This window comes from Epinephelus lanceolatus, chromosome 13, assembly GCF_041903045.1.
Source record: "Epinephelus lanceolatus isolate andai-2023 chromosome 13, ASM4190304v1, whole genome shotgun sequence".
NCBI classification, from domain to species: Eukaryota; Metazoa; Chordata; class Actinopteri; order Perciformes; family Serranidae; genus Epinephelus; species Epinephelus lanceolatus.
This window is the reverse complement of record NC_135746.1, coordinates 40,816,731-40,832,032: the sequence shown is the minus strand read 5'-3', so window position 1 is coordinate 40,832,032 and position 15,302 is coordinate 40,816,731. Positions and strand designations below refer to the sequence as shown.

Genomic DNA, 15,302 nt, shown 5'->3' with positions numbered 1-15,302 from the left:
TTGGATTTCTGCTTGTTAAAGTGGTGTGTATGAGGTCAGAGTAAGTAGGCCTGTCACGATAATTACACTTACCACACCATGTATGGACATGACCTTGATCATTTTTCTTACCTCAATATGGCCCCTTGTGTTTACTTGCGAGTCTGTTTATATATGAATGTCAGCAACATTTTAGCCAACATGATGCCAGAGTCAACCAACCATTGTAAAGCTTACACCACCCTGCCTGTGTGAGCAGCACATGACGGCTACCTTGCTGAGCTGCTGTGGCTTGCACGCATTCGGTGTTCACACAGACAGCGTTACTGCTACAGAGCTGCCACCTGCTATAACTAGTGTATTTCCACAATTAAAAGTCAATGCTCCACACATTTGTGGAGCTGTGCAGCCAGCAACAGCATGGTCCTGCAAATGTTTCACAATAAAAAGCCTGGTGTTAACAAATGAAGGGGTTCTGTCTACGAAAATGTTGTCACAGGGCTTTTTTTTTCAAACGAAGATGGAAGTGTTGAGTTGAAAAGAAATATTTATATTTTTCATGTCTGTGATAGACATTAAACTGTAGTGAAACATTGTATGATGTTAATGTGATTATAAAAAGACACACAAAAAAACGGGCAAGACTCCTGTTCTTTAGATGTTCCCTATCTGTAGCCATGCCACACCTGAGCAGTGCTGCTCACACAGGCAATGTGGCCCTAGTGTAAAACTTAGGCACAGCAATTCTATCTTTTTTTCCTCTCCACCCCACCTACTTACAAAAGTCTGAAGGAAAATAAAACTACACTTAAAAGATGACACAGTGTAGCTTACTGGCAGCCTACAGCTGCACTTTTTAGAGTGGAAAAGGCACAGTTAGCTAGTCATTAGCTTTCCCACCCCCTGGAAAATGAGCCAAAACATTAGTCCTTTGTAATTTTACCCTCCCAACAACTTCAATCTCCACTCCATAAATTCAACAGGCCGTCCATCCAGGGGAGCTGACTACAACACAACAGTGGAATAATGGAGGTAACAGGTTCCCGGAGCTTCGCTAAACTTGTTAGTCTCAGGAGGCATCATGTGGCTTTGTTTTTGTTGCCGAAACTTTGTTTTAGGTCTCAAACTGATTCATTTTGGGCTTCTCCTATAAAGGTTGTATATATTATTTTTTTTCTGAATGTCTGGATATTCTTTAGAACTAAAAGTTAAATGCTCTTTGAAAAGGTGTACTTGCATTCTTATGCTATTGTCATTTTATTAGTGCTATAAAATGGTCTCAAAAGAACAATACTGTCATATCGCTATTATTTCTGAGACACAATATTGTTCAACAAAAGTAGCTATTGTGACAGGCGGAGTAGTGAGTAGTGGTAGTACCTTTCTTCAGTGTTTCCAAAACCGAAAACAAAAGAGCAAAAGTGCAAGGAGTAATTTAAACAGCTAATGTAAAACAGAATCCTTAGCATACATGGCTAACTAGCTTTCTACCTACAGTAGTAACCCAGTGTAACTTCCAGGCAGGTCAGCGAGCACTTCATGCTACATTATATTGTTGGTAGACTGGCGACATTGATAATCCCCATTAACAAATAACACTGTGGTATTTCCCCACTGTGTGGGATCTGGTCCTTGATGCCATCAGAATATTGGATTATGTTAGCCGCTCTGTCCTCTTCTTCGTTAGATGTGTGGAAGTTTACACTACATGAATCTCAGTTAAACTGTTCACCCAAAATAATATTATGTCTGCCAAACTCAACGGTATATACAGTGGCATGTAAAAGTTTGGCCACCCCTGGTCAAAACTGTATTTATTGTGAATGGCTAAGCAAGTAGAAGCTGAACTGATCTCCAGAAGGCAAAAGGTAAAGATGACACATTTCCTTAATATTTTAAGCAAGACTACTTTATGATTTTAATCTTTTAAAGTTTCAAAATAACAAAAAAGGAAAAGGGCCTGAAGCAAAAGTTTGGGCACCCTGCATGGTCAGTACTTAGTAGCACATCTCTTGGCAAGTATCACAGCTTCAAACACTTTTTGTAACCAGCTAAGACTCTTTCAATTCTTGTTTGGAGGAATTTCACCCATTTTTCCTGCAAAAGGTGAGATTCTTGGGCATGCACTACTCTTTTGAGGTCCGAGAATGTTAAGACCAGGGAAAAGTGAGGGCCATGGCAATACCTTTAGCTTGTTCCTCTTGAGGTGCTGTGGTTTTACAGATGATGTGATGTTTGTTTCCAGAATTTGCTGGAATTTAATTGAATCCATTCTTCCCTGTACCTGTGAAATGTTCCCCATGCTACCGGCTGCAACACAAGCCTAAAGCATGATCAAACAACCTCTGTGTATAACAGTTGGACAAATGTTAATTTCATCAGTCCACAGGACATGTTTAAAAGAAAATAAATCAGCCATGATTAGTTGTTCTTTGCAAACTTCTGATAATGAATTTTGTGGTGAGAACTAGGGGTGTGCCATATCATCTCATTCACGATAATACCAATATATTTCTAATATCGTGAAAAATTCATATTTTGATATTCTAAATATTTGGACTTGGTGACATATGACATCATACTGTTACCCATGGCAACAACAAACATGGCTGAAAGCGAAATAATTAGCGACTTGCGGTAGTTTTAAAAAGAGGAACAGCTTTAGTAGTGTGGAATAAACTGTGCTGTCATTAGGCCTGGGCATCCTGAATGTTTTATCAACGGCCCTGGACTTCTCAGACTCTTTTAGGAAACTCCTCTCTTACTGTGCGCACACGGGAGTTGGTGTCGTCAAGTGATTGAACCTTTAGCAATATAAACCTACGTGATGCTCGCGGCTTGACAAAAACTACATACACGTGAATGTGCAGTAGTTATGGTAACATAACAGCCTGTTGCAGGTTACAGCATGATGATTAGAGGAGAAATGGCAGAGCATAAAGGTCCAGGTGGAAAAAGAAGAACTCAATCGTTAAGGATTTTGCAAAGAGAGAAGGAAATCACCTGTTGATTTATATATACAGATCCCAGGGTACATTTATTTGTATTTGGGAGCTGTTCAAATGTGTCATTAGTGGTAGACTTTATTTTGTTGAACTATTAATATTGTATACAGAATCTGAGTCTCCTACAATAACCCAACAAGCAGCTCTCTCAGAAAGTTTTCTTGGTCTTCCAGACCTCAACTTGACCTCCACAGTTCCTGTTAACTGCCATTTCTTAATTACATTACAAACTGAGTAAACAGCTATCTGAAAACACTTTGCTAGCTTCCTATAGCCTTCTCCTGCTTTGTGGGCATCAGTTATTTTAGTTTTCAGAGTGCTAGGCAGCTGTTTAGAGGGGGGCCTGTGGCTGATGATTGTTGGTACAAAGTTTAAGGAGTCAGAGTATTTATAAAGTTTTGAAATTTGCATCACCTGGACTTTCCTAAGGATGATTGTGAACAAGCCATAGCCTTAACAAGCTAATTATGGTCTGAGACACTGGTAAAAGTTGACTGAGGGCTCAAATGTCTTGGGGAGCCCAGACTTTTATGTGGTGCTCCTTTCATTTTTCTCTCTAAAACTGCTAGCTAAGCAGCCAAATAGGATCATGTTACAGTGGGGTTAGGATGGTGAGACTTCTTGCCTTGGACATGCAGCTTTATTCTCTTTCTTTTAGCAAGATGTAGCCACCAAGTGCATATTTAAGCCCCTTTTAGAAACATTATACAGCTGAAGACAGCCTCTTTAGCTGATAAAATCTGCCAGCCACAGTTGTCATCAACGAGCAAAACCAACAGTTGCTGGCTACTAATGTGGCTACCATGATTTAAAATCAAGGACATGTTTCAAAAGTGACCAACAATTTTAAGTGGTCGTTCTGCTACCATGATTACTGTCAATTGCATATGTACTGAGAAGGGAGAGAAGGGTAAGCTTGACAACTGCAGCAACAGTAACAAAGGTGGGGGAGGCTAAGCGAATGGTCAGTTGTGATTTGGTTAGTGACTTTACTGTAGCATTTCAGTTTGTAAAATTTAACAGGCCAACAGAGAAAAGGAATCTTCAGTGTGCAGTAAGACCTGCTCATAAAATACAGTTTTAAAATTATTCCTCATAACCAGGAAAGTATATTGTCACATTATATGTTATTCCAACCAGCATACATTTTCTGCCAACAGGAGGGAAAAACTATAATTCTGCAAAATGGCAAACCAACCTTACAATATCTGCTGCCTTGTGTTTTTATGACTGAGTTTGAATTTGTGAAAGCAAATTGTTTTGGATGTTAAAAACTGAGGTCACAGGAGCCAGAAAATAGGCAAGCAATGGCACCAAATCAACTTTTAAGCGACATGCCGCCTGATTACTGTATTCTGACAGGTATATAAAGACATGCAATCAGAGTATAATTGTGTTGAGGGGACCGCTCTTAACCTCTGTGTGATTTGATTGTGAGTTTTCCTTGCCCTCTTTTTGGACTGCACTGGAGAGCTGTGCTCCCTGCAACTACAGCCACAAAGAAATGCAGCAACATAACTGCTAAACTGAGGATCAAAATGGACTGGCATGAAGGCAAAAACTGAGGAAGTATGAGCCAGGTTAAAGAGAACCAGATCCTATTTCCCTGAGAATTAATATGCATTGTTCTGGTTAACATAATGGCATGTTTCAATGTGGATGTACCTGTGTTGGTGAGGTGGGCTCCAGTCGGTAAAGGCCAAAAGGTCGGCTTAGAGGTCTCTTGTCAAAATAGGGTAGGTCACATGCCTGGAGGTAATAAAAATGGCCATTTAACAATGTACGATTAAAAAACTCAAGTGTAATTAGAGAAACACTTCACAATATTCAGAATAGCTTGTCCTCTTTCATACTTCACTAGTTCAACACTGCTTGACAGATTAAATACACCCTGTGTTCATTACTCTGGAATGGTCAACTGGCTCTTTTCACTTTCAGCAGCCTTGACTTGACAGGAAGCGTTTACATGTTGTGCAATCAAGAGTAAAGCTAGAAGGCTTAAACTGAAACACAATCTTGAATTGTAGGTTTCTACAATATTACAGAGCCTTGATACTTCCTTTGCTCCAGCTCAGTTTCCATTGGTTACAGGAAAAAGAAGAGGAGAGCGAGCTTTTGTTAATTAACATGCCTCGGGCAACAGTTCTTAGCAACATTACTTCACAAAAATAAAAAACTTTATGTGCCTTCTATATTTGGGGAAGGACATATTAAAAGATCATCTAAAGGAAAACAGCAGCTCAAACGTTCTTGTAATTTGTCACAGTGGCAGGGTAATGTGGCATTAAGTCTACATGGTTTAACTCCAAGCAAACCCAACAAGCTGCTAACTTCTATTACTTGCATAACTTTAACAAAAGAGAGGGAAACTAATTAGTTAAGTCAACTGATGCATTTGAAAGACATGTAAAATACATGATCACACCGATTAATGACTAGAAATACAGAGTGCTGTCCAAGAACAGAGTGAGCCTTGGATGTGGACACATGGATGTGAATGGTTGGCAAGAGGTTGATCCAAAAAAAACAAAGGAAAAAATATAAATTGCATCTGCATCTGATAAAAATATCAGACACAGTACAGCACAAAATGAAGATATGAAGCTTTAACACACAGAAAAGTGAACTGTTTCTCTTCCATCAGACAAGTCGTTTACAGTACTGTCTGGAACATAAATCTGGATTTATGTGTCTCTTGAAACTTAATCACTCTCTACCTGCTCTGAGAAGTCGTTCCCATCGATGTCGTCACTGTTGGAGTGTCCCCCTGGACTCTGGACATCTATCCCATGACTCTCCAGGATTGTGGCTTCTTGGAGGAAGAGGATGGATTGTTAGATTTATGATAGATGACTGATAATATCCCTCATAACGTACTGAAGAGCAGTGATTCCCAAACAGGCAACATGGAAAAATTGTGTCGCTGAATTCATCTGAAAAATTACGATCCAGTTTAAAAATATACACTCAGTGACCACTTTATTAGGTACACCCGTAAAATCTATTACAATTCAATACAACAGCTCTGCCATATATTCATTCTTCACTCGTCTAGATAAATACTGGATTATCACTTCTATGACTGTCTATGTGTGAGGCATCATAGAAGTAAACTTTATGGCAGAACAGTTGTATTGGATTGCACAAGACTGTACAGGTGTAGCTAATAAAGTGGCCACTGAGATTAATGGAGTGCATGTTAAACTAGTTAATCAAAAATATAATTGCAAACAGTTAAAAAGGATAAATGATAATGGATAAACACTTGTAATAATAAGTTAAAGTAATGCATAAATGGTTGAAATGGCTTAAAGTAATGAATACCTGGTTGAAATAGTTAGCTTCAAGCAGTACTGGAAATTACATTTTTTTTATTCCACCTTCCACTGTGGCTGGTGGATTCTATTATCTACCAGCCACTCAATAGATTACTGTTGTTTTGTTGGCTGGTGAGGGAGGCAAATCTATCAGCCACTTAACTATTTTAACAGCATTTTGCGGGCAGTTGGTGCTAATTTCAAACCCTGGCTTAAAGTAATGGGTAAATGTTTGACATTTATTTATTTATTTATTTTATTTCATTACTTTATTTGTCAGGGACAGTGCATATTAATAAACATTTCTGTAAATACGCCAGAGTTAGCCCTAAGGCTAGTTTTCATCTGTTGTCCCTGGCTAGATGTGAATTGGCAGCCTAAAATTTAAAAACAGCAAATTTAAGACATTGACGTGTATGTTACAATAAAACACAGAGAGACACAACAAGATAACCTAACTGCATAAACAGAGACAGACAAAAAGAAAGACAAGTGAGGAAGCATGACAACAGCAACGCCAAGGCAAGTCAAGCAACAAGACAATTTAACAGCAAACACAAACACAGACCAGAAGCAACAAGCAAAGAAAAACAAAAACAAAAAACAAATACAAGCAACAGGACTGCAGGTTTAGCAACAGGGCAATTTGATGTAATGATGAGTATATCCAGACAAGTGTTGACAAATTTGGAAATTTATGAACCATTTTTTTTAACTGTGTGGAAAAGGACCTGTATGTAGTCAGGTCCCTGATGTGAGCTGGTACAGCATTCCATTCATGTGCCACATTGATTGAAAAGGCAGATTGACTGAAAGCTGATTTTCTCAGTGGGGTGATGCAGTTTCCTCTTGTGACTCCTCTTGTGATCTGATTTGAGTTTACTCATTGCTGAATAAAGCAACTGAGTGGAGGAGGAGCTAGACCATGAATTATTTTATAGATGAGGCATACGTTTGCATATTTTATAAAGTTTTCCCAGCTCAAAAGATTATATTTTTCCCATATGTTGCAGTGATGGAAGCTGTTAGGTTTCTTGTCGAGGGTTTTCATGGTTTGATTCTAGTGGCCTAGTGACATAGTGGTAAGTAATGGATAAACAGTTGGAATTGATAGCTAAAAGTAATGGATAAACAGTTGAAATACTTAATTTAATGTAATGGATAAATGGTTGACATATTTAGTTTAAAAGATAATTGGATTGGAATACTCTAGGGCTGTAGTCTCCTGGTTGACTAGTCGATTATTTGGTCGCTATGCTTTTGTCCGACCAAATTCTCATTGGTCGAATAATCGCTGTGTTACTTTCATAAGGAGAAAAGTGCTACACCAACAGCTTTCCAAGATTAATCCATTATTTCCTGTGATGGTGGGACAGGCAAAGTTACCTCTGAAAATGACAGAAAGTTGAACTCGCCCACCCTCACGCTCAGCATCACAGTGAGGCAGACCTCCTGTCTGTCTCTGTAAGCTGAAACCATTTCCCTCAGTGGAAACAAAGCTTCCACTTCCACAGCAGTAAAGCCTCCATTAAAACAGCATTTTAAGTCTTGTGTGTGATTTATCCTTAAGGGATTTGTACTTCGGGATTTACCCTGGCTTCACATGAGCAGAGGAAATCTCCGCTTGTCACTAGGCTAATTTATACAATGTAAAATGCCATAGGCTGGCGCTAATAACGTTAGAATGTTGTATTTGCTTGGAAAACATGTTTAGTACAAGACAGTTGTTTTGTCGGTGAATGTTGTGAGCTGTAATGAAGCCAAATTATGTACCGTTACCTTTGTTACATGTTGCTGTTGTCCCTGGGTTTATATGAGAAGAGGAAAAGATCGCTAGATGCTAGGCTACTTTATACAATGTAAAATGCCATAGACTTGTGCTAATAACGTTAGCATGTTGTATTGGTGGGGAAAATGTGTCCAGAAAAAGACAAGTGTTTGTCTGTCAGTTCTGTGATTTATAGTGAAGCCAGTTTGCATACTTCTGTTTGGAATTGTCTCTTTTAATCCATATTTAATGTGTTTGTTGAATAAACTATATAAATAAAGTTTGAACTTTACAGCACTTAACACAGTCCTCCACCGCTAACTAGTGTTTTGGAGGTGTAACTGCAGAGTGACACAGACACACCACCGCAGATGTAAAAATAACGTGCACTTTTTTTCCCACTACTAATCGATTAGTTGAAGATTATGTGCGACTTTAGTCGACCAAGATTTTCTTTGGTTTACTACAGCCCTAGAATACTCGGCTTAAATAATGGATAAATGGTTGAAATTGACAGCTGAAAGTAATGTATAAAACAGTTGGAATAGTCTGCTTAAGTAACGGATAAATGGTTGACATAGTTATCTTAATGGATAAACAGTTGGAAAAGTGGGCTTAAGTAATGAACAAATGGTTGAAATGGCTAAAAGTAATAAATAAATGTGAAATCGATTGTTGAAAGTAATAAATAAAAGTTGGAATACTTAGTTTAAGTAATGGATAACTGGTTGAAATTAATAACTGAAAGTACTGGATAAACAACTGGAATACCTAATTTGAAGTAATGGATAAGTAGGAAATGGAAAAATAATACTTTAAGTAATGAAAAATGGTTAACATAGTTAGTTTAATGGATAAACAGTTGGACTACTTTAAGTAATGAATAAATGGTTGACAGTTTATTGCGTTACAGCTGTGATACATAGAGTAACAGATAAATGGTTGAAATTGATAGTTTAATGGAAAAACAGTTAGAATAGTGAGCTTTTAGTAATGGCTAAGTGGTTGGCATTAGCTTGATGGATAAAAAGTTTGAAATTGGTTGCTGAAAGTAATAGATACTTAGTTGGAAGAGTTAGCTTGAATTAATGGGTAAATTGTTGACATATGGATAAATAGCCTAAATAGTCAGCTAAAAGTAATAGATTAATTGTTAGACTAGTTAAATGTAATGAATACATTATTTAAATTGATACCTGAAAGTAATGGATGAACAGTTTACAGTAGTGACCTAAATGCAAATAGTGAAAAAGCTATATATAGCTATCATGGATGAATAGTTGAAACATCCAAATTCTGCTACTCTAAGTGACAGGAGTAAAAATGCTAACTTGACTAAACAACATGAACAGTTAAACTATATGAAAAACATGTATGAATGCCCACTTGTATATAGTTATCACAGATGCATAACATAGAGTTAAATACCAAGTCAAATAAACACATTTGCAAAATGACAGCTCATCTGACCAGGCTTTGAGGGTACACCAGACAAAAAAGGTTGGGAACCACTGCTCTAATTACCACACATTAGCTCAGACTGTGGCCAGACGATACTGAATCTCTCCAACTGCTTCAGTGGTCTTCTCTACTAAGTCCTTTGGCTAGCAAGTAATGGAGGTTATATTTTACAAATCTAATTGGCATCTAGATTAATGCAGGCAGCAAGAGGATTTTTTTAAAATTCCAAAGCAGGTATGGGAATATTTTGCCAGAGGTCATTACAGATATCAGGTGACTGATTAACAATCATCAACCTGCCTAATTATAGTGATGGAATGAATACATTTATGATGAGCCATTCAATGCATAAGATAATTTGTATAATTGCTGTTATTAAATATCAAATAGTCATGTTAACACAAAGGAATGTAATCAAATGTGCAGTGCTCCGCAACCAAAAGTCTCAATAGAGATTTGTGGTCTCTCCCTGAAGCCACATTACCAATGTTAGCCCGTCTCTTGATCTCTTTGCGACGGTTGGCGAACCAGTTGTAAACTTTCAGGGAGGTAACCCTCTCCAGATCAGACAGCTTCTTCCCTGAAACAAATCACATGACAATCTGATCACTCAGTGCACAATTCAAAACGATAATGTCTTGCTAAAATTATTTTTTATCCAGTCAGTTCTAATCTTTTTTTATTTCATTTTGGGCCCTGTTTTTTCATCCATCTGCTCCCTCAAGCTGTGAATTCCACTTTTATTTGTGCCTTCATGATCTGGATTGTTTCATAACTGATGATGGTAAAATATCTGCTGAAAGGAAATAATTTTATTTGATTGCCTAAGGGGCTGATCACACAACACATGCAACACAGATGTTTGGTCTGTAAAGTCCACATCATATCCAGAAAAATATCCATGCATCAGCAAATATTCACAGTTTAGAAGCTGGAATGAGGAAATTTTAAGGCTTAACTGTTGCAGATACATTTTCTGCTGAACTTATAAACTAATCAAGTTATTGTTTCAGCTCTTTAGCACTTACGTATGTATGACATACCAAATGTAAAAAGATGTCATGTACAGATTAATGGGTGATTATGGTTGTGTTCAGAGGGGCAATTTCCATGGTAATATTCAAAATATTCACATAACTTAGAGGAATATTCATCACCAGCAAATAAAGCTATTATCCACTACACATAACAAAACACTGAATTATTCTAACAAGGCTGCACACACATTCCTGGTTTCTGTGGTTTACCTGGCTTTTGAATAACAGCATTGCAGGCGTTTGCTATCTCCTCCCGTTTGGCCTCATCTGGGTACTGGTTGTCGTTGAAGTAGCTATATATAGCAGAAGAGTCACACTGATTAAATTAATTTCATTACACAAGGACGATGTCAACAAACTTCCTGCTGTTTGCTATGTGTGCGGTACTACCAAGCCAATATTGAGACTGTATGTCAAGAGTCACAGGCTCATTTTCCAGCCATTTTCTTGCACAGGTTGCAATGTTTCCTCTACTCCATGTGGAAATAAGGCAGATTGATGAAACAAACTCCCATTTATCATCTTTAATCTCCTGCTCTTCTTCCTCTGTTCCCCCACTCACCTCTCCATCACAGCCAGGCACTCTTTTCTCCAAGTGAAGCGACTTCCTCGACGCAGCCGGAAGGTTCCAGGGGCAGTGGTGATGGGGGGCGGGGTTTGCCTCCACTCCATTTCCTCCAGAGGTAACGGAGCTGGCCGCATGTTTAGAGTGGCACCTGGGGTGGGAGGCAGCAGAAACACTGGTAGGTTACAACTGAAGATGGTACATCTGTCAGGGGAAGTCTGGTCACAATGAGCCTTGGGAACATATTGTTTGCAGGTGTCTGTGGGTTGGAAGCACTAACTGTGCTGGTTAGAGTCTTAAAAAAAAGAGAGCAATAATGTGTGTAATGGTTGTCTTGACAGACGAACTGAGCACAGCGCACAATGGCCAAAAAGCTGATCGCCTCATGAAAATGTATGTGAGAATGTGCATCACCTTTAGCAAATCTCACAATATATTGTGGTTATAAACTGGACTGAATAGTGCTGACAAGGACTGTGCTTCCTCATCTCAAATCATGACCACAGCAGAAAAGATTATAACTCAAAAGGTTTGAACTAAAACTAAAAAATAGCCACAATCAAGCTAACAGCTTAGATGTATTATGGGGGTCACAAGCTCACCCTCAGTATCATAACCTCACCTGACAGACAATGGGAACAAGACCTAACTGGGTCACCCAGCAACAGCCCAGGTTATCAGAACAGCATGAATGGGGCATCAGTTTTCTCTGCAGCAGTGATGGAGGCGTGTGTGTGGGGCTGGGCTGAGCTGGGCCGGGCTCAGTCTGGCCATAAATAGCATAGAGCAGTTTCCACTGCTGTCGGTGTTGGCAGGGCTCCACCGAGGAACATGCCGCAGAGGACGAGGCGTGGGATGTCTGCTGCCTGGCTATAGGTTGATACAGCGCACGTAAACGTACATGCGCACACGCACATGCACAGTTGGGATCCGAAGCAAGAGGCCTGTTGTTTTTGCTGTTAACCATTTGCAGTGAAATGTAGATTTAAGGTTGTGCAAGACAACAGACTCATCTCTTAACTGTGTCCTTCTTCAGAGAAGCAAAACTAACCTGTACATGTCAACCCTGATTTTTCACAACTTTTTTATAAAGCAGGACTAAGGTGCAATAAGATTTTAAAGCACTGGACTCAAGACTTGAGAACTGGCCGTAAGTTGGACTTAAAGAAGAATTTCACTGCTGGAAAGGTTGTTTCACAAAACGAGTCGTCTATACAGTGGAAAGACGCAAATACTTTTTAAATTGGTGCTATATGACCAGAGAAAAGGGCTGTGACATGTGCTTTTGAGGTAGAAAACCTACAACTATCAGAATGCACTCCAGCGCACCTGATGAATAAACGCTCACGACTGGTGAGTGACATAATGTGAGCATGGCCATTTCAACACAGCAAACAATATGGTGGCAGGCTGGTAACAAACAATCTCAAATTACCATTAAAAAGTGAACTACAATGGGTTCTGAAATTGTTTTAGGCAAGAAATCAACATATATATTTGATCAGCACTGCCTCGTTTTACTGTTTGATCTGAATTTGGTCTGCATTTAAGAGCAAAAGAAAGAGAGGGAGAAAGAGGAGGGAGGGTCTCTCTGTCTCAATCCATGGTGGCGGGCACACAAAAATGAGAAAGTACAATCAAGCAAGTTAGAGCCAGTGAAAATCTGTTGGATGATGTGTTAAGATGAGAGATGAGCATCTGCATGCTGATAAGATGAAGAAAGTTTACCATCTACCTACAGTGTTATGCTACAAATCTGGTTGAAAAATCAGTAAATTATCCCTTTAGGTCACAAAAATGAGGAACTGTGACTTGACAGCTCTGAGACTTGCCAAACCTGGTAAAATCCTGAAACAATAAAAAATAAAACAGGGACAGCAAGGCCATTCACATTTGGTAATTAGTGCCTAGAGCCGAACTAACACGTATACAGTACAAAGTATTTCCGTACATATGTTAAATAATGTTATTTGACATTCTTAAAAGAAATAGTTTATGGACTAAATTAATCTATAATCCCCTGAGAATTAGACAGGAAGCTGCAACAAACAGCTAGAACAAACCACAAAGCATGCAGGCTATATGTCAACGTTTATAAAGAGGTAAGCTAGCGTAACTTTATCAAGTATCTGTGGTAATACCTGACGAGCAGGAAGGACACAGAGTGAGCGGTTGTGTTCAAACAGACAGTTTGGGGGGTGGGGGTCACATTGAATCTGTGTCTGAACAAGTAAACAGCCTTTTCCACTAACCTTGCAATGGATGAGAACAACACCTGTAACCATGGTAACTACTCACAACAAAAATGGTCACAGGTATTGCCTCAAAATGCTTACATTAAAATTAAAAATGCATGATGAAAATTAGACTAAGAGATCCTCAGCTTTTGTTGAGTAATATCCAGTTGCTTTAGGCTAAAATTAAATCAAACCCAGGTGCCCATTTAAAACGGAACACAATACATTAATATTCAGCTCCTACAAGCCGCTGCTGTTACTAACCTTATCTTCCTTTGTCTCTACCAGCCTCCAATTCATATAACACTTCAAAAAGCTTCAGCTAACGTATGAGATATTACATGGAATTGAGGCATCATACTGTATATCACATGTCACTGCAGCACATATACCACAGGGCACTGTCTACTTCTACTCATCTCATTAACAGTCTATCAAGAAACTGCTGGTAGCACAGTGTTTTCCTACTGTGCTTCCTTTCTTTGGAGCTGCCTCCTGCTGCCATTACTGAGGAAAACTCTGCTATCTTTATACCCAACATTAAAACTCAACTTTGCTACAACCACAGCTTTGCTAACTATTCAGAGTGACAAAATGAAACTACATTCTATTATGGCCTTTATGGCTACAGTGACATGACAGTGTCATGCCAGATTCAGATTGGCAGTGATTCATAACTGTTGAAAAACCTGTTTTATTGCCTTTTTATATTGTCACTGTCTGCCGATTCTTTACTGCTCTTAACTGGCCAGTAGGGCTTTAAGTTTTCCACAAATGTCTCAGGTAAAAACAATAAGCCTTACCTATTCAGCTGCAGGCCAAATTTTGGCCTTTGTTGTGGCTCAAAAAGTGACATTCATAGAAAAGTCTGGTCTTACTTTGGACCAGAGCATCTGCAGACAATAGTTCCATACCCAACATGTTATGATCCACTTAATCAAGATGCCCTGGTTGCAAAACGCAAGGCGCATCGCACTGCCTTTTTTTTTTTTTAAAATGTAAAATCATATAGCTTTGGGTATCCAGCAAGCACTACCACCGGATTCTCCTCCATTGTTTACCAACTGTAAACTTGTTGTTGAGACCACCACAGAAGGCGCGCCACTCGAATCATCTGATTGGGCAATGGGAAAAAAGCCTAGATGAAATGGGGCACCTCTCTGCTCTGAGTTAAGTTTTTTCAACTTGAGGAGTTTGAAGCACTCCAGGAAAAATGCCAGATACCTAGAGCGCAGAACCATGAAGCGCGTAGCAATGCAAAAACAGCAAGCAAAACGCTTCATTCTCATTAAAAACTATTAGAAAAAGATGCCTCCAGTTGCTAAAATGGATTCTGTGTGATCAGGGCCTAAGGGAGCTGGGAGGGACAAATCCACCAACCAGCTGCATCACATGTATTGCCTATAGAGTGGCTGTGAAAAGCTCTAGCAGCCACCTGACAGACAGCTACACTCTACTGAGTGCACTTTTCTAGTTCTATACATTTTTTCTTATTCTATACAGTAGTGCAGTAGTCATTCAAACTGTGCTTCTTCAGAATGCACTTGGTCTCCAGTATTGCCGCTGGCAACGCTCTCCAGAACAGCTCATACAAGCATCTTCACACTCAACACTGCATTTCCTTGGGTTCTGAGCAATACACATGCTATGACATAGTCGCATCTCTTAGCAAGCCAAAGCCCAGCTGTTTCCAAAAACAAAAGCGTTCATTCAGAATAATACATAGCTGATGCTTGATGCTGATGCATGTTTGATTTTGTTATGATTTTGCTCAAGCCTCTATTTCTTCATTTATTCTTAAATGCACTGGAGCCACTGATGAGAGAGCAAGTTTTACCCAGCATGCCGTTTGTCTGTGTAACAGTTAATAGGGGTCCCCTCTATATATATCCCACAGTATGTACTTCTGGTGGTAGAAATACACTAATAATAA

At 39.1% G+C, this 15,302-nt stretch overlaps 1 protein-coding gene across 3 annotated transcripts in view; it reads right to left on the bottom strand.

Moving 5' to 3' along the window:
- hmbox1b (homeobox containing 1 b) overlaps window positions 1-15,302 on the bottom strand; it is a 40,026-nt gene that overhangs the window by 7,527 nt on the left and 17,197 nt on the right. For 2 of the 3 annotated variants that reach the window (XM_078174109.1, XM_033648831.2), the window contains exons 5-9: window positions 11,130-11,283; window positions 10,778-10,860; window positions 10,015-10,110; window positions 5,702-5,796; window positions 4,650-4,733 (exon numbers count right to left, since the gene is read on the bottom strand). In XM_078174109.1, the coding sequence (XP_078030235.1) occupies window positions 4,650-4,733; window positions 5,702-5,796; window positions 10,015-10,110; window positions 10,778-10,860; window positions 11,130-11,283 (512 nt within the window). The remainder of the gene's footprint in view (window positions 1-4,649; window positions 4,734-5,701; window positions 5,797-10,014; window positions 10,111-10,777; window positions 10,861-11,129; window positions 11,284-15,302) is intronic. The other variant, XM_033648832.2, reaches the window with a different exon arrangement.